At 45.2% G+C, this 19,369-nt stretch overlaps 1 protein-coding gene across 7 annotated transcripts in view; it reads right to left on the reverse strand.

Moving 5' to 3' along the window:
- The window catches only part of SYTL4 (synaptotagmin like 4), a 48,901-nt gene extending 33,007 nt beyond the window's left edge, over positions 1 to 15,894 (reverse strand). For 2 of the 7 annotated variants that reach the window (XM_072625899.1, XM_072625898.1), the window contains exons 1-3: positions 15,707 to 15,893; positions 14,889 to 15,002; positions 19 to 13,891 (exon numbers count right to left, since the gene is read on the reverse strand). In XM_072625899.1, the coding sequence (XP_072482000.1) occupies positions 19 to 128 (110 nt within the window). In that variant the 5' untranslated portion in view covers positions 129 to 13,891; positions 14,889 to 15,002; positions 15,707 to 15,893. Of the gene's footprint in view, positions 1 to 18; positions 13,892 to 14,888; positions 15,003 to 15,706 lie in introns of all 7 variants that reach the window. The other 5 variants (XM_072625896.1, XM_072625895.1, XM_072625897.1 and 2 more) reach the window with 5 other exon arrangements.
- Between the last annotated feature and the right edge of the window lie 3,475 nt (positions 15,895 to 19,369).

The raw sequence follows: 19,369 nt of genomic DNA on the forward strand, positions 1-19,369 counted from the left end.
CTCTCTTGATACTCTCACCTGATCCGCTTCTCTTCGGCTTTTCGGAGCTCCTCGTCCCGCTGGAGAACTTTCAAGATCAAGTCCCTCTCTGTCTCAGAGAGAAAGGAGAGATCAACCGCCTCCGACATGACTCACTTCACTTTATCCTCAGCTCTCTTATGCTTAAAAAGTATCCAAACAAGCAGAGCTGCCTGAAGAGGACAAGGACTCATATCAAACGTCAAGCCAACAGCACCAGACCCTTCCAACAGGTCACTTGCCCCAGTCGAGTGGAGGACTCTCTAGGAAGGCCAGGGAGGCATCTGTTCTGCTTACCGCTCAAACTGTCACCATCTGAATTCTGTCCTGGGAGCAGAGGGGACAGTCGTTCTCAGATCACTCCGCTAGTCAGCTTATGGCTCAAGTGACAGGGAAAACCCCAAACCTCTCCTAAAATGGTCCCTCCTATACACTTGACAAATCCACCTCAGTGCCTTGAGAGAAAATTGGGCCACTCTAAACAAAGAGGGCCTCATTCTTGGCAAACATCTAACATTTCAACAGTTGTTTGCTTAGCTCTTAGCTATGAATTCAAATCACTAAGGCATATGGTTTTTAATTGATCCCTATGATGCTTTGTCACTTAACGGGACTGCGTTCATAAGATGACCATTTTAGACAAGTGGATTTCATCTAACAGCACTAAGCCTACAATTTATGTCACTGGCCCCAGAAGAGCCAAGGGTCTGTCTGGCTTGTGGTTGTGTTGGCCAACGGGCTAGGCTTTTCCCAGGCACAAATAATAATCAAAGAACATTTAACAATAATTTTATTCAATGAGGCTTCCTCTCTCAGAAATAAAATAGCAATTCTAAACATTAACTAATCATCAATTACTAACATTTACATATTTTTAAAGGATGCCAACATTAAATACATTGTACCCCCCTGGTTTCCATGACTCCATTCCTCCTCAGCCCCACTTACTGGGTGATTGTCCTCTAATCTACTACGTGTGATGATCCCCCAAGGCTTTCTCTCTTCTGCCCTCTTTTTTAGCTTCCTTACATTCTCTCCTTTGGTGATCTCAGCACTCAGATTTCTACATTCAGGCCCAATTTCCCTCCTAAACTCCAGTCCCATGTTACCACATGCTTGCCAGAAATCTTCACTGGATGTCTCATGGCATCTCAAACAGAAGACATCGAAAATGGAATTTGTCTTATTTCTCCATAGCCCCTCACTCCTCCAAATCACCTTGGTTTACAACCTCAATTATCCTTGACTCTTCCCTCTCCCTCAACTCCCAGATCCAATCAGTTGCCTGATCTTATCCATTCTACTTCCACCATCTCCTATCTGGCTGCTCCCTCTCCTTCTTTGCTGGTTCTTCATCAATGACATGCCCACTAATCATTATCTTTACCCCCAAACCTGTGTCATCCTTGCCTCCTCACTTTCTCACCCTACACACATTCCACTGCCCAAGCTTATTGTGGTCGCTCATTTATGTCACCTTCTCGCCACCCACACAGTCTACTCTAAATCACAGTCCAGTCCTCATTTCTTCTAGCCTATATTGTTGTGATAATAGCCTTCCAATTGGTCTCTGGACCGCCAACCTCTCCTCTTTCCAATTCAGCCTCCACACAGTTGCCAACTTGACAATCCTAAAACACAGATCTGACAATGTCACTCTCTCTCCCCTAAGATAAAATACAACACAATCCTACGGCTGGCTCAGTGACTCCCCCCTACCTTTCCAGTGTGATTGCATGCTTCTGTCCTTTCTGCTCTTGTGTTCCAAGCACACTGTTGCCCACAACAGTCTCTCCTCCACCTCAATGTCTTTGCACAAGTGGTCTCCCAGATTTCCAATATGTTCCTTCCTCACTTCCAGCTCGCAGAATCCCTTCCTTCCTCCCAAGCCCCGTTCAGGTGCTGCCTCCTACACAACGTACTTGGCACAGAGATGGGTAATGAATGTTATGTACGAGAAACAGCAAGTAACTGATTTCTCTGGAATACAGAGCGAATTAGGAGGAATAATGTGAAATCTGTCTAGAAAAATAGGTGGGAACCACACTGGAAAGGCTTTGAAATGTCACACAAATTCACACAAAGAAATTTCTATTTTATCCCAGTTACAACAGGAAAACACTGACAACTTTTAAGCATGGTCAAACATGTGCTTTAGGAATATCAATTTGGCCAGGCCTGGTGGCACACGCCTCTAAATCCTGCTACTGGGAAACCGAGGTTGGTGGATCACTTGAGCTTGGGAGTTCTAAGATGCAGTCAGGCTAAAGGTGATCAATCGGGTGTCTTCACTGAGCCTGACACCAAGAGGTGAGTCCCTAGCAGCAGAAAGCTATGAATGTGCTTAAGGAAAGACAAACCAGCGCAGGCTGGAAATGGAGCAAATTAAAGCTTCCATGTTGATCAGTAATGGAATGGGACCCAGAAATGGTCACTACACTTCCAGTCTGGCCAAGATGGAGACCACTGCTGTCCTCCCCTTCATCAGCTTAGTTTGGACTCTGCCCTGGATCTTCTCTAGCTCCAACATAGCTTTTGGAGGCACAATAGCTAAAACTACACACTGCATTCCAAGGATACCCACCGTGCCTCTGTACCAGGGTGTGATGGCATTTCCCATTTGGTTTCCAATGTCTTCCCAAAAAAATGGAAACTCCTGGAGGGCAGTACTGGTTTCTCCTTTTTGTTTTTGTAGCCTGTGCCTGGCACTTAGTAGGTGCTTAATAAATGTTTCTTGGATTGAATCTCTTTTCCCAACTATGTTCCAGTATTTTTGTTGGCCTTCTTAGTTAATGGTAGTACAGCCAACTGATGCCTTCAGGATATGAGACTTCTAAGCCTCTGGCCTTGGTCAGAACTTTTGGCTACAAGTCCAACATCCTGCATATGTAGTTGAGAATTTTTGTTTTGTTTTGTTTTTTTTGCTCAAGTCACTGTTGGCCCATTCACATTGCCTAGAGCTTTGGCATTTCATTACTCCAAAGCTCTTAGAATCATCTGAGGTCAGTGACTGCATCCAAGTATGTGACACAGACCACCACCTTCTAGATTTGACTTTGGGGAAGGCTAGCCCTAGGCAGGTTGCTTATTTCCTCCTAAGCACTAGGCCTTATTCAAGGAAACCAGTGTTCTGTTCCAAGTCAAAGAGAGAAATGGGTCAATAGAGGAGTATTCCGAGAACAGACACAGGTGAAGTGGGCCTGCAACAGGGCTGACTGAAAGCTAAGACACCTGGTCTCTACACTTTTATTTGCTAGCCCTAGCAACAAAACAAGAGAATGAAAGTAAGCATCAACATCAGCAGAGAGGAGACAAAACTATCCCTGTTTGCAGATGGCACAATGGCTTGCTCAAAAAATCCTAGGCACTCAATGAAGACATTGATGAAGGCAAAAGCTTCATTTATGTATCAGAATTCAAAATAAATCCACACCAAGAAAAAAAGTCAACACGTCCATATGGCAATGACGAGGATCAGGAGGAAATGATTTTAGAAAGCAATCCAATTCAAAATAGCTCCAAATCAAATGAAATATCTGGGAGTCAGCCTACCAGGCAACACTTAAGACTTAAGGAAATGTAATTACAAATACTCCCAACAGATATAAGGGAAGCCTTGGAAGAACTGCTGCGAGTTGGACCACACCCAAACAATCAAAAGAACAAGACTATCTAAATTAATTTGCAGATTTAGTGCTATGCAAATCAAATGGCCAAGAGATGACTTTATTGAACTGGGCAAACTATAAGAAAATTCATCAGAAGGAACCAAGGGTCTAGAATCTCAAAGAAAATAATAAGGAAGAAAAAGGAATAAAGGGGAAATGGTGTTTCCAGCCCTCAGACTTTGCTATAAAATAGAAATCATCAAAACTATCTGATACTGAGTCAAAAACAGAAACAACTGCACTCAGTTCACCTGAACTCAGTCTGATAAACCCAAGAAGAATCACCACTGGGGTGATGGGCACGATATGCAACAAAACGAATGGGAAAATTGGAAGGTGATTTGACAGAAAATCAATTTAGACTAACAACTCAGACTACTTAAAACGGCAAGTTCCAAATGGCTACGTAAGCAAAATATGAAAACCTGGAGTGAAAAAATTAGAGTAGAATGGAAGGATGTTTTCTTCACAATGTTGCTGGGGAAAGGGAGGGGGCAGACCTTTGTCGGGGTCCTCTCAGACAAGGGTCACAGGACATTAGAAAAGAAAAAAATGGACAATTTCAACTATATAAGTTTAACGTTTTTGCAGGAACAAAATTAACACAACTGAGATAAGAGGGGAAACTGTCAACTGGGAAAAAAATATCTCTGACAAAAGTCTGACATATATAGGAAATTTACACAAATATGTGACACTCCAAGAGACATTCCCCAATAGTTAAGTGGTTAAAGGCCACAAATTGTTTTCAAAGAAAGAACTGCAGACTATCAACAGTCCTATGAAATGTTGCTCCAAATCACTAATAAGGGAGATGCAAATCAAAACCACTTCTGCTTAAATAAAATCAAGTTAGAATAAGAGAAGTCAGAGAGTAAGGAACAAGAGACTCTGTTATCGAACCCCGTGGAGCAAAATCTAATTCCAAAATACAGAAAGAAGTGGCGCAAATACGTGAGCACAAGTTATCTCACATATCTAAGGAGGGGAGCAATATTCAAAAGCAGGACATCAAGCTATCCACAACCATACTGAAAAATGCTCCAAAGCCCTACTCACGAGAGAAATACAAGCCAAAAAAAATTCCGAGGTTACTCACTGCACTCAGCACGTTAGCAAAGACACAAGATATCAATGGCCTATAAAACAGCTGTGAAGTCAGGCCCACTAGTACACTGTGGGAGGCAACGACTAGTCCAGTCATTCTGAAAAAAATAATTTGGAATTAATGACTTTTTAAAAGTGACTAGCCTATTCAAATCCTTGCACCCAGAGGTCCCACCTCTGGGCATATATCTCAAGAAAGTCAAAAGTGGAAAAAAAAGACCCTATATTAACCAAAATATTCGTTATCACACTTTTTATGGTAATGAAAAAAAAGGAAACCAAGTAGGTGCCCATTCGTTGGGAAATGGCTGAACAAATTGCAGTAAGTGAGTGTAACAGAATATTAATGTGCCGTAAAAAGTGACGACTATGAGGAACTTGGAAAACTGCATAAACTGCTGCAGAATAAAACAAGCAAAACCAAGAGGACAATGTGTACGGTAAGACAAATAAAAACAACTTTTAAAAAAGCTACTAAAATCAGAATAAACACATTGACCAATACAGAATCCAGAGGTTAGATGACTATGGTTGCTGAATATGGTAGTCACAGACAAACAGCTGCTGTGCTGCTCAGTCTTGCTGGACCTCTTTATTTTTTTGTCACAATATAAGTTCAGATGGGGGGGCTATATAGGGAAATGACTGTGATATAAAAAGTCACTAATAAAAATATAATTTTAAAAACAGGTTTCATGTCATATGCAGCAAATTGTCAAAGAAAAAATGAAAATAGTGTTGGAGGAAAGAGAGGTACACTAATACATTGTTGGTAGAGTTGTGACTTAGCCCAACCATTCTGGAAAGCAATTTGGAATCATGTGAGAAAAGTCACTAAACTGTCTCTACCTTTTGACCACAAGATCCCACTACTGAGCCTATCCAGAGGAGGCCAATGGCAGAAAAATAAAAAGGTCTCATTTCAAACAAAATATTCACAAATGTGGTATGTGGTGTGTGTGTGTGTGTGTGTGTGTGTGTGTGTGTGTGTGTGTGTGGTACCAATAAAGTGGGTACCCATCAATTGGAGAATGGCTAAACAAATTGTGGCATATGAATGCCATGAGAAATGATCAAGATAAGGAGAGTGAAGAAATAAAGGAAGATTTATATGAACTGCTGCAAAGCAAAAGAGGCAGAACCAAGATTACAACAGTGTAAACAAAATGAAACGCTTGCAGAGAGATAGGAAGCAAGCGCCTCCTCTTTCAGCAGAAGGGGTTAGGCAATATGGATGTGGCCTTTGCATACGCTGAGAGACATGGGATATTTCTGATAAAATGGACAGATAGGGGAGGAGCGTTCTACCTGGAAATAACTGACATAAAATAAAAGACAACAATAGCACTTTTTTTTAAATTAAGGTGTTGCCACTTCATAAATAGGTTTATGGTATCCTTGAACCACTGAGGGTTTCCTGCAGTGGGGGATAACAGAAAGCAGAGATTAACCATTTAGAACATGACAAAACCACCCAAGCAGCCAGGGACTCCTAGGGAATACCAGCACTTTAAATACGGGATCTCACTGGATCTTCTCAGCAGTCTCCTGGTTTCATCAAAGGAAAGCTCAAGGAACCTCAGAAGTCACCAGGGCCAATCCCTCCATCCCACAATGAGCTCCCAAACCTGGCCAAGGCCTCAGAGTCAGCACAGGGGAGAGCCAGGGCTTGACGCCAGTCAGCTCTTCTGCTTCCTCCCTCACTAACCTTCTGTCTCTTCTCTCAGCTGCCCTCTTCTCCTTGTCAGATTTTGCACACAAGACTGCAAATGTTATTCATTTTAGCAGACACCTACCATGCCAAGTGAAGCCCTTTTGTTTTTAAAGGGTGGAGAAACCTGGCCGTGTTTATAGGTAGCAAGGAATGAGCCAGCAGCTTATCAGCAGAGAGAGAAACTAAGAAGTAGAAAGAATGAAGATCCAAAGGTACAAGCTACTGAAAGAGATGAGAAGGAGTGGGATGGATCAAAGGTCCAATCAGAATCTAAACAGAGAAAAGTCTACCTCTTCATCACAGATGAGCTAAGGAGGAGAAGATAGGGGGAAAAGGGAGAACATAGAAAGACTTTAAGGACAGGGGAGAAGAGGGAAGCCTTGACAGATGGCTTGGATTTTTTTTTTTTTTTTTAGGAAAGTTGGAAGTGAGGACCTCTGGTGAAAGGGAGACAGGGTGAGAGAAGAAAAAGGCTGGAAAAGATGCAGTGGAAAAAGCAACAGAAAAAAAAAGATGGGTATGCAGCACTTGTGAACTCAGCTGGGATCAGAGGAGTAAAATTTGCGAGTCTCTTGCTCTAAGCTACCAGGCTGAAATCAGTTTTGTGTGTGTCTGTCTGTCTCTTCTTTCTCTCTCTGTTCGTCTCTTGTCTTTCTTTGTCTGTCTCTCTGTCTGTCTCACCCTTCAAAAAGCTCCCAGGCTGAAGAAGGCGACTCTGTAGCCACTGCTGCCTCCCACTCCTATCCTTAGCGTGCCAGAGAAGAAAGAGTAATCTGGAGCTGCAACAGGTTCCCCGCCCCCCCAAATACGTGACTTCAAGCCATTTTCATGAAAAATGTACCATGAGAAAAAATCAGCAGGCTCCTGCTCCTGATCAGGCCAGTAAATCACCTTTAACATAATAAGTCTGTGAGTAACTTGTCTGTATGGTGCAGGCAATTCCCAATTTATTAATAGATCATATTCCAAAAATGAACTTTATACGGCAACCACTTGGAATAGGGACCACATTTTCCTATAAGAACAAAATTATAAAAGGCACTTTCCAAGTTCCAGGCTAACCCATAAAAACCTAACTCATAATATGATTCAACAAGAATATTAACATTATTTCAACTTTACCAAACTACCATTTTATAAAAGTATTTTTATGAGAAAAAAATGGATTCTTAATTCCGTTCAGGATTTGGGAGATAGTGGAAAGAGCACTGGATTCAGAGTCAGAAAACTTGGGTTTGAATTCCTCCTCTTGGGCAACCTTGGGCAAGATGTTTCGTTTCAGTGAGGCTCAGTTGGCCTACCTGTAAAATGGGGGTGAGGGGGGTGGCCTAGGTGGCCTCTGAGGGCCTCCCTGCCAGCTTGGCATGGGTGAAGCTTCGAACCTGTAAAAGACAAGGCAATACCATTTCCTCTGAGTCTGCTTACAGCCACAGATCGGAAAAGGGGCGTCCCATGTTTTCGGACTTTTTCAATATCTCAATCAGCTATGTGCCTTTTTTTTCTTTTCTCTCCAAAAAATACTATTTGGCATATGGGATGGCTCTCTTGGAGAGGAAGAAAGAGACATGCATGGGATAGATACTATAGTGGTGATGTAAGAAATAAAAGACATCCAAAAAGAGCTTATTTTTAAAAAGGAGGAGGGGATGTCCTTACAACCCTCCTTCTAAGCACTCAGCCCCCTCTCGCCTTTCCTAGTCTGGTAAGTTCAAGTCTGTGTCCAAGTAACTTTGCACCAAATGACCATTCCCAACAAGTTCCTTAGATCTACATCTGAATGACGCCTAATACTGTTTTCCTCTAACCATTTCCTTTTTTTTTTGTCTTTAATATATTTTATTTCATTAAACATTTCCCAATTACATTTAAAATTATTTAACATTCATATTTTGAATTCCAATTCTCTCTCGCCCCTCCCCCACCCTTTGAAAAGGCAAACAATAAGATATCAATTATATATATGAAGTCATGCAAACATATTTCCATATTAGCCATACTGCAAAAGATAAATCGCATTCAAAAAAAAAAATAAAGCGAATAAAGTATGCTTCAGTTCTCTCTCTCAGGAGGTGGACAGCATTTTTTTATCACGGGCCCTTTAAAATTCTAACCATTTTCTTAATAGACTTTAATTGCCCTAAGGTTGGAAATGTAGCTTACGGTCAAATACTTGCCTGAAGCCTAAAGAGTCAGGTGGCCAGATGCCTGACTCACTGCCCTGGGCTTTCACTGTCTCAAGTGCTGCTCAGCACAGTACCTGGCACCCAGTAGGTGCTTAACAAATGCTTGTGGACAGTTCGAGGGTTTGGGTTGTTCAGTTAGGTTTATTGGTTTGGTTTTGTAAATAGGGTCAAGAAATCTGGTTGGAAAGAAAATAGAGGACACACTGTCTTTCTCCAGGCTTCTACTTAGCTCAGCGTAGAGAGAGCACAAGTCTTGGGAGATCCATCGGCCTTCTCCTAATCGGCCCCTTCCTGTCACTAGGAATCCAAAGCCCCTAAAGACTCATAGAGCTCCAGCTAAAAGAAGCATTAGAAATCATGGAGGCCGACTCCCCTCCCTCATTTAGCAGATGGGGGAGGAGCCAAGGTCCCAAGAGGTTCAAATTCTGTCCTTTCTCCACTACCTCTCAATGTGTAGCCCACGTCCCTTTTCATGCTATCTCACTTGAGCATCATCTCCCATCCCATGACAGAAAGCAAACTGCCAGTCCTGGTTTGGCTGTACTCTGGCAATACACCCAATCTTCAATGACACAGAAGAGCTTCTAGTAAGACACTAACTTTCCAAGGAAAAAGAAAAACCAAACACAACGCAAGCGTGTGCTTCCAACTGGGCCAAAGTTAGAGGCAAGAGTGCAGAGCAGTTAGCACAAGCCAAGTGAAGGCTTTGGGAGCAAACAGAGACTGTCAAAGCTGCATTGAGACGAGGATAGGACAGCCTGGGGATCAAGCCCAGGGGGGATCAAGCCCAGAGGCAAGCCAAAACTTGGAAATGAAGAGTGAGCAAGCAGCAGGCTCATGATATTTCAGGGGCCTGGGGAGCCCTGAAAGGCTTCTGATATTTTGGGTGGCCACCTCCCAAAATATACCTTCTCATGTTATTTCACAGAACCCCCAAACCCTGGAACAGGTGACAAAGCCAACATGTCACCACCAGAGAGATTAAGTGCAAAGTCCCAATGGCCCTGGGAGGGGAAGGATGTTGACTTTTTTCTCTCCACCCGTCACTGAGAGCAGTTTTAGAATCCTGGGAGTTTAGATCCAGAGCTATGCATTTGCTTTTCTTTGTAAGCCTAGCAGTCAGTGGCAGAATACAGTAAGTGCTTAACAAATGCTGAACAGGACTGACTGGCCCAGGCTGAGGGTCATGGGATTTTAACCTTTCTTAGGATACCCCATGCTCAGCCAAATAAAACGCTTGTTGACTGAAGGAATGCAATTCATGCCCCACCTCTGGTCTTACAAGTGAGCTCTTTTTTGAGCATCTGCCTAGCTCCCCCCATCCCAGGAAAAGAGAGGGCCATGAATAATTCAAGGAACATTTAGAAACTTCCCTCGGCCACTCACTATCTGAGTGGCCTCGGGCAGGCAGGCAGGCCAGGCGGGCAAAACACTTCATCTCCCCAGGACTCACTTTCCTCATCCATAAAATGAGCCTCTAGGGTCCCTCCCTGTCAGCTCTAATCCATGAGCTGAAGACTCTCCAAAGTCAATCCAATTAATTTCCACTAGCCCAGGAATACCCATCCATAGCCTGTGGTAACTGTCGGTTCCTCAATCGCGTTCCCTCCACTCCCAACACTGTGAAATTGTCCCAGGACTTTCCCTGCCAAGAGCTGCCAGATGCACCTAATAACCCCAGGGAGGAAGCCAGCCACAATCAATCCCCTGCTCCCTAACATATCACAAACCAGCAGTCGGTATCTGCCTCACTATTATCTCCTTTCTTTACTCCCAGGAAACTGGGGACTAGATCAGAGAGCTCATCCTATAGTGGTAAAGATTTCGAGTTGAAAGGAACCATCTCATCCAACTCCCTCACTTTACAAATGGGAAAACTGAGGCACAGACAAGAGATGTCAAAGACAAGATTTGAATACTGCTCCTCCTGACTCCATTTACGTTCCAACATTCAAATCACTACCACGTCATGTAAATGAACTTAACCCATTCTGCCTCCCTTGAACGGAGAGTCCAGAAAGCGAAAGAGGAGACTAGGGGGAAAGGGACACAGCGTGAGAAGGCAGTGGAGGATGTGATGATAAACTTCATGAGCTGGTCTTGGATCACCCAACCCAAAGGAGCAGATCGAACGATACGTTTGGCTTCACTATGAACAAGGAGCACAATGGTTAGTGCTCTGGACCTGGCTCAAATCCAGCCTCAGACACAGACTAGCTGTGGGACCCTAGGCAAGTCACTTAACATGTTAGTCTCAGTTTCCTCATCTGTAAAATGGAAATAATAATAGTACCTACCTACCTCCCAGGGTTGTTATGAGGATCATATGAGATAATATTTGTAAAGCACTTTGCAAACCAAAATTCTAACTATTATTTGTTATAAGGGTTTTGTTTTTCTTTCATGGGAAAGCAAGGAGAGATAAAAGTCTTGTTAACTGGAAAAAAATAAAACTGGCATCATTAGAATTGTTAGGTCCACAAGTCCTAGGATAACAGTAGCTAGGCTGAGTTTAATCCACACCCTAAATTCTGCCCAAATACCTTCTATGACATTCTTATAAGTGATTATCCATCTGTATGAACACATCCAATGATGGAAAATTCACTATTTCAAGAAGTGTCCCAAAAAGAATGCCTTTCTCCCAAGGTGCAGCGAGAAAGACTCCAGACTTGGGGTCAGAGACAATAGGTTCAGGTCCTAGTTCAGCCACTTACTTGCAGTAGGGCCTTGGATGAGGAAGGAGGGGATTGGCCTGAACACCCTCTAAAACCCTACCTACTGACTCAAAATCTAAGATCTTGAGAAACTAACGCAAACCAAATCTACCTCCCTTTCAGTAACACCCACTGGTCCCAGATCTGCCCTATGGAGCCATGAGAAACAAAGCTAACCTCTTTTCTATATGACTTTCCAGAGCAGGAAGGCATGGATTCCTTTCCCAGACACACCCAGATACAAATCTCTTCTCTTCCCAGTCTCCTTCACAGGATCTTTACCTGCTTAGCTTTTGAGTTCTCACCAACCTCAGCCCCCCCACCCCAGATTCTCTGATCCTGCTCTAGTCTGTGGTGCCCAGAACCGAACTCAACACTCTAGATGTGTTCTGACTGGATCAGAAGATGGAAAACGCATTTTCTCCCTTTGCCTGGGCACTACTGTTGCCAATACAACCCAAGATCACATCATATTTTTGCTTTGTGCTAAAATGCCCATCCATTCCCCAAGAGTTGGTCTGATCACATCTCCTCAAAATAATCCTGAGTGGTCATTGTGGTGATTTTTTCATTGGAACTCAGGCACCTCTCTGGGACCTGTCTTCTCATGTGTAAAAGGATGAGGCTTGAATGAGATGATCTCTAAGGTCCTTTCCAGCTCTCCCTCTAGAAATGTGATAATGATAAAGATTTATTCCTATTCAATTTCATTTTGAGAGGTAGCTTGGGAAGACACAGCTCTATATCAACTCTGTACAAGCCAAAACCTCTGGGCACCCGAGGCTATGGTCTAAGACTTTTAAATAGTAGACCAATTGCCACTGTGCATCAGTGACAGGAGCATTCCCAAGACAGATGACAGAAAAAAAAATTCATCTTAGGATCATAGAAATGGAAGGGACTTTGGAAGTCATCCAGGTCACCTCCCTCCCCAACCTACCCCCACTTTGCAGATGAGGAAATGCCTGCAGACATTAAATAATTTGTTCAAGGTCATGCAGATAGTAAGTGGAAGAGCCACCCAGGGCCTCTGGCTCCAGAGACAAGGCTCTTTCTACTATTCCCCACTCATGGAATGATGGTTAAGCCAAATGACAGGACCATTTTAGAGCATCCTGATTCTGTCACCCCAAATCCTAGCGTCTCAGTTCTTCAGAGGCTCACAAAGAATACCCTTCACAACACAGTCAACAAGTGCCCACCCACCAAAGAGAGGTGCTCAAAGCTTCTTGAGGTAGCCCATTTCATCTGTGGACAGATGCAGCCTTAATATTATGAGAAAATGCAAAATTCCCAATGGTCTTTTGGGGCAAAATGCCTTCCACATCCAGAGAAAGAACTATGGAATTCAATCATAGCAGATCATTGTGTGTGTGTGTGTGTGTGTGTGTGTGTGTGCGTGTGTGTGTGTGTGTGTGTGTATTATGTTTTGGTTTGTTATATGATTTCTCCCATTCATTTTAATTCTCCTACACAGCATGACTATAGTGAAAATGTATTTAACAGGAATGTATGTGTAGAACCTATATAAAGTTGTATGCCTTCTCAGGGAGGAAGGGGAGAGGTGAGGGGGAGAGAGGGGAAAAAAATCTGGGTTTATGGTAGTGATTGTAGAACACTGAAAATAAATAAAATTAATTAATTTTAAAAAAAGAAAATGCAATCCTGATTTTCAGAAGAGGCAGTTGGAAGGCTGGACCTAGGGGCAAGAGCACCACAGTTCAAATCCCATCTTAGCTGTGCAACTCTGGGAAAGTCATCTCACCTCCTAGCGCTAGCATCCTTATCTGTAAAATGAGGAGAATAAGAGCACTGTTTAGAAGGCAGTTAGGTGGCATGGTGGAGAAAGCCTGGAGTCAGGAAGACCTGAACTCAAATCCAACTTCAGACATTTACTGGCTAAGGGAACCTGAGAGAGTCATTTCACCCATCTGCTTCAGTTTCCTCAACTCTAAACTGGGGACATAATGGCACCTACCTCCCAGGGTTGCTGTGAAGACTAAATGAGATAACATTTGTAAAGTACAGGCACTGACTAAATGCTTGTTTCCCTCCTTACTTCACTGGGTTGTTGTGAGTAACAAACAGTACAGCCTACAAAACACTTTGTGATTATTCTTCTTCCTCCAAGCCATTAATAAAACTGAACAGAAGTGAGCAAAGGGCAGAGCCTGATGGCACACCACTAAATACTTCTCTCCAGTTTTTCAATAGAGTGCCAAATAATTACAGATCCCACCTACTGTTCCTTCATCTTGCTTACCCAGATATCATAAAAGACCGACAAATGTCCTGCTGATAGTCTAATAGGAAATCACCCTGCTCAGGAGCATAACAACGCCCTCAGAGAAGAACGAGGCTTTCGTGCAGCTTGGATCCTTCTTCAGGTTTGGGTTTTTGTCATTTCATTGATGCTTTCCATATACAATGAAGTCATCCCGGGATATAAACCCCACTTCCATTCCCACTTCCCATAAATACTCACTTGAAACAAAAGAAAAAACAGTTAAAGCAAAGTTAAGAGACACATTGATGGAAGAGGACAAAGCATGAGATCTCTTCCCCTTCCTCCTTCCTGATGGGGAGGAAGCAGAGCATGAAATGTTCTTCATGACTGATGGTTCTGAGTGTTCCCCACTTCCAGCCTTGAATCTGGAAGACCTGGGTCCAAGTACTGCCTCGGAGATATACTGGCTGTGTGACCCTGGGCAGTTAGCTCTCTAAGGTTCTGAGTGGCAGAGCAGGGGGATTTTGCTTTTCTCCCCTCTCTCTTTCCAAGGTTCCCTGGTTCAGTTCATCTTTCCCCTTTCCCCCTTCAGGGTTCCCTTAGGTGCTCTGAGCCCCACCCTCACATCTCATCTGCCTACAGTAGAGTTTCCTCTCATGGGGAGTTGGGTACATTCATTAAATTAAAGGTCTGGCCCCTCTTTCCCCAGATCAGCAGGCTCTCAAATCCACATTTACTACACCAGGGCTAATGCCATCTTTCCTTCTTCTGATACCTGATTTTTTTTTAAAGGCTATTCAAGTCACCGTAATTGGTTTTACTGAGCCCACATATTTATTCAACTAGGGCTAGATGCTATGAAAGGCAATCATCTCATTAAACAACAGAAGTCTGGGAGCTTTTTCTATTGGAAAACATATCTTTCCCAAGAATCTCCCAATGCATCTCGTGGTGCTTGGGTTAGGTGGGTAGGTTGGGGTTCTGAGGATTTAGCCCTTCCTTGGCGGGAAGGAATCCCCCCCAGTGGCTAAAAACGCTCCCAGTTACGACTGTTAATGCTCTGTGCCTCTTTTTCCCAGAGTGATGTTTCAGGCTTATACTGTCTGGTCTGGAGGACCAAGGAAAATGACCTCAGTCCTCCAAGCCAGCCTGCAGACCTCTCCCTAAATATTTCTTAGCAGCAGACCTTCAGCCCCAGGAGGAACGGACACTGCCTTGGACCATCCTGCTACACAAAAAGCCTCCGAACTTTACCTTGGCAGGGGTAAGGGAAGGAAGAGGAGATGCCGTAGATCAGCCTCTAAGGTCCTCCTGACGGTCCAACGATCCAGAGGGGATCTGCGAGGCACAACCTCAGGCCAATCTGTGCTGAAGGGAAAGGAAAGGCTACCCTCAGCCAAGGTGGGATGCTGGTTCATGCTCCCTTTCCCCTCAAAGCGCACAGGGAGACAGTATTCTGACAGGAGACCTGAGGGGTGGGGCCCAGAGCACCCAAGAGAGCCCGGAAGGGGGAAGAGGGAAAGATGAGCTGAAGCAGGGAAACTTGGAAAGGGACAGGGAGCTGGGGGAAGTAAAATGCGCCAGGGGAAGTCTAGGAACGGGAAGGCACCAGTCAGGAAGGGGCAAGGGGGTGCTCCCTCCCGGCAGAGTGAGCATCACAGGACTGTAGCTCTAGACCTGGAAGGGACCTTAGAGGCCACCTACTCCAATCTTCCCTCATTGTACAGACAAGGAAACTGAGGCAGGGGAAAGGGAGTGACTTATCTAAGGACTCAGAGCCGGTTAAATGGCACAGCTGGATTTCCAACTGACCCCGACGGTCGGGGCGGGTTTGAGTGGAGAGACCAAGGAGTCAAAAGCTCCGGGGAGAAAAGAGTGGGAAGGACAGAGGGTGGAGAAAGAAGGGGCAGGAGGGAACAAGCCCGAGGGCGAGCGGAGGAAAAGGGCGGAGAGAGCGGAGCTGAGCCGGGAGCAGCGGGAGCGGAAGGGGAGGGCAGGCCAGCCTGGGCAGGGGCCCGGGGCCAAGCCGGGATGGAGCCTCTGAGAGTGGGGCGGAGGAGCCGCGGAATCACCTGGCTGGAGATGCGGGGAGCGGTGGGACTTCGGCAGGGGCCGGAGATCAGCGGGTCGGGCTTTCCCTCTGGCTCTCGGTTTCTGTATCTCTGTGGGTCCCGTCTCTCGCCCAGGTCCCGGCTACCGCTAGCCGCCAGTGGCTCGGCTCGCGCAACCGAAGCAGGCGGAAAGGGACACGACTTTCCAGGGAGCGGGGCGGGGCCGCTTATTTAAAGGGAGCCGGTGACTCCGCCCCTTAACTCTCGGGGAGGCCCCACCTCCACCCCCCGCGCTCCGGCTCGCGATTGGAGAAGCCCCGGGCCTCCCCCCTCCCGGCTTCGAGCTGGCTCCGCCCTTGCCCTGCCCTCCCGACGGCTCGGGCAGGCTGGATTTCTAATGAGGGCGTGTGTGCCTGTGTGTGTCCGTGTGTTCGTGTTCCGGTGTGGCCCGTGTGTGCGCCGGCTTCGACGGGGAATCGAATACATCTTTTGGGGATACGTGCCCACTCGGTCTGCTAGGACAAACAAGTGACAGTCTAAAATGCGGCTGCCTACCGAGGCACAAGGCTCCCAGCTGTCGGGCCAAGGCCCTCGCCCCTTCTTCCAGCCCCCAATCCAGGGGACAGTCACTGCCACTGCAGGCCCTAGGGCTCCCCCAGAGCGTGCCAGTGAGCCCCCTCCAGCCCCCAGCCCTGCTCCTCGGAGACTGTCCCAGCAGCAGGCCAGGAGATCCCTGCTCCACTTCAGTATGGGTGGATTTGTGACACCACCTGCCCAGGCAGGATTTTGTTTGGCCATGTTCTTCTCCCAAGGCCTGGGACCAGTCTTGCTCCCTAGACTTGTCCCCCTACTCACCCTACACAAACACGCCAGGCAACAGCGACCAAAACCAAACAGAATACCTCAATGCCAAGGAGCGAAGGCCTTGTAGAACCCAGGCTACACTCAAAGAGCATCCTGTAGTCTCCCTAAGGAGTCAGAAGCAATTCATTCTTCAGCCTTGACAAACCACAGGAGCAGGCCTGGTAGGTCTGCCTTCTGGGTAAAGAACTGGGATATTTAGTAAACAAAAAAAACAGACCTCCCCATACAGGAACAATCAAAGTGAGGACCCTTATGTCTTAAGATCCCAAAGCAACCTCTAGGGAGGAGGGGACTACAGATGTATTACTATTTCCCCTTGATAACAAAGGAATGAGACTTGGAAAGATGATAGGGACTTGCCCAGGGCCACACAGCCAGTGAGTGTCAAAGGTGGGATTCCTGACAATTCACTCCAACTAAGCTTCCTCTCTGACCAGCATATGCAGAGTGCTACCTCCTGGGTACAGACTTGTGGGTTCCTCCAGCCCTCATTTTAATACTGGAATCCGACAACCACAGCCACAAGCGTAAGTGTTCTAGGAATGGAGGACCTGAAAGTCTATGTTGAAACTCATTACAAGCAGGCTGGGTTCTTCACACTAAACTAGCCCTTTCCTGAACTGGAGAACCACTGGCACCATGAACACTGCATGGTCTACCTCAGTCTAAGCACCATTTGCCAGTCTTGCAGCCTTGCACCCTAAAGCAGGGTTAGCCTGTGTAACTCCCTCCTGAGTGGTCAACAAGGGCCCCTGCTAAGATCATGGAGAATAACGGAGAATGGGGTGAGAGCTCCTGTGGCTCAGGGCTTAGTCTGGGCTCCCAAGGCAGGCAAAGAAATATCTGAATATCTGAACTCAGTGGCCTGTTTTGGTTGAGAGCTACAAAATTTAGACTCATTGCTAAGTTAAAGAATACATGATAGTCCAGATTTGGTGGTATAGCCATTTATAGAGAGTTGTATCAATTTGCAAAAGGCCAAATGGACCTTTCGGAGATGTGCAAATGAAACAACAAGAAAAACCATTAGCGCTGACTTAAGTCCAATGGAGAAGACCCTTTCTTGAGTAGGAAAGAGTTTTGCTTATCAAAATGTGTCCAAACAAAGCCCTCAGAATGAAATGCTTCACAATTGCCTTCAAAATGTGTCTTGTGTTCATACTCACATTGTGATGACAGGAAGTCCAGGGTAAGGACACCAGAATATCTAACAGCCCTCGCTCTAGGAAAGTCTGGTTTTGAATAGACCTGAACAAGAGATAACCGAAAGGGAAGAGCCTTCTGCCCAGTGGCTGACATGCACTCGGTCAGCAGGTCTCTTACCCTCGCCATGCCCCAGGTAATTTTCTTAATTAAGACTCAGTTACAGACACTGGGCTGATCTGCACAGAGAGAGGGAGCTTCCTACAATAGAAGCAATTGCAGGTGTGGAGAAACAAAAAAGGAATCCCCTCTCCCTCCCCCCCCCCCCCCACTCGCATGGGGTCCTTCTGGCCCTGTCATATACCTACAAATGGGCAGGTTTCCATATATACATCTTAACAAGAAAGAAAACAGTAAATCAGGCTGGGAAAATGCTTGACTTCCTTCAAGAAAAAGATGCTAAACTGTGGGTGCCCAGCCCAGCCCTCTCCAGGAATCCACTCTTTCCTTTCCCCTATCGAGAAAACAGATACAAGGATTCCCATTTTCTGATATATTTAGGAAACTGAAGTTATCGAACCAACTGAGGTCTCTCCCCTCCATGGCAGACTAGCATGCTTGCCCTGAGTCTGCCCATCTACTAGCACCTACACTATACAAAAGATTCTGCCTTGCCTCCTTCCACCTAGATAGAGGCCCATTGAAGGAGACAGAGAAAACGCCTTCTTCTGCTGTTACCCTGCCCTTTTTACCTTTACCAAAGGTGTGTCCAGACCTAGAAGTTCATGTTAGCCTCACAGAAACCCTGGTGACTAGGTGGTGCAGGGATCGGTGTACCCACTGAAGAGACGAGGAAATGGAAATGTAGAGCCTGTAGGTACCATAACCCAGCTGAGACCCAAAGCTGGGGCTTCTGATCCCTGACCCAGAGTCTGTCACTGGGCCAGAGCACCTATGCTCATTTCCCTTTCCCTGTCTACTTCTGGTTCCCAGTGTTTCATGGGTGAGCATGGAGAAAATGTTCTCCAATTCCAAACGGTTGTTTCTTAGGCAATGAAGAATTCAGCAACGAGAGAAAAGTGCCTGGGGACACAGGAAGTTTGGGAAAGAGTTCAGAAAGACCAAAGACAGAAATGGGAAGCAAAAATTGACCTTAAAAACATTTCTCCCTTTCTTTTTAAATTTCACGGGGATTTTTTTTTTTCGAAAATGGAAATGTTTTGCAGAACTTCACATGTATAATATATAATATTGTTTGCCTTCTCATTGGGTGGGGGAGGGAGAAAATTTGGAACTGAAAGTTTAAAAAAATGTCAAAAATAAGTAAAATAAAATTGATGGAGGGTTTTCTGCTTTGCCACTTTCCAGTGAGTCTTAGTTCCTTCACTCAGTTCTGAAAACAACCTTCCTTTGTAACAAAGAGTTACAGTGAAGCAAAACGAATCAACATATTGGGCATGTCTCACGATGTAAGCCATATTCTGCACATGTAATCCACCACATCTCTACTGAGAAGGAAACGTTTCATTTTCAATCAGTCCTCCAGTTACAATTAGTTACTACAATGATTGTTTCTGATGTCTAGAAACAGATGTTGAGAACCAACCAGTGGGGATGACTTCCAAAGTTTTTTCATTCTAAAATTTCACAGAAATTTCCCTAGTTTAATTGTGTGTG

Source organism: Notamacropus eugenii, chromosome X, assembly GCF_028372415.1.
Source record: "Notamacropus eugenii isolate mMacEug1 chromosome X, mMacEug1.pri_v2, whole genome shotgun sequence".
In the NCBI taxonomy this organism is placed as follows: Eukaryota; Metazoa; Chordata; class Mammalia; order Diprotodontia; family Macropodidae; genus Notamacropus; species Notamacropus eugenii.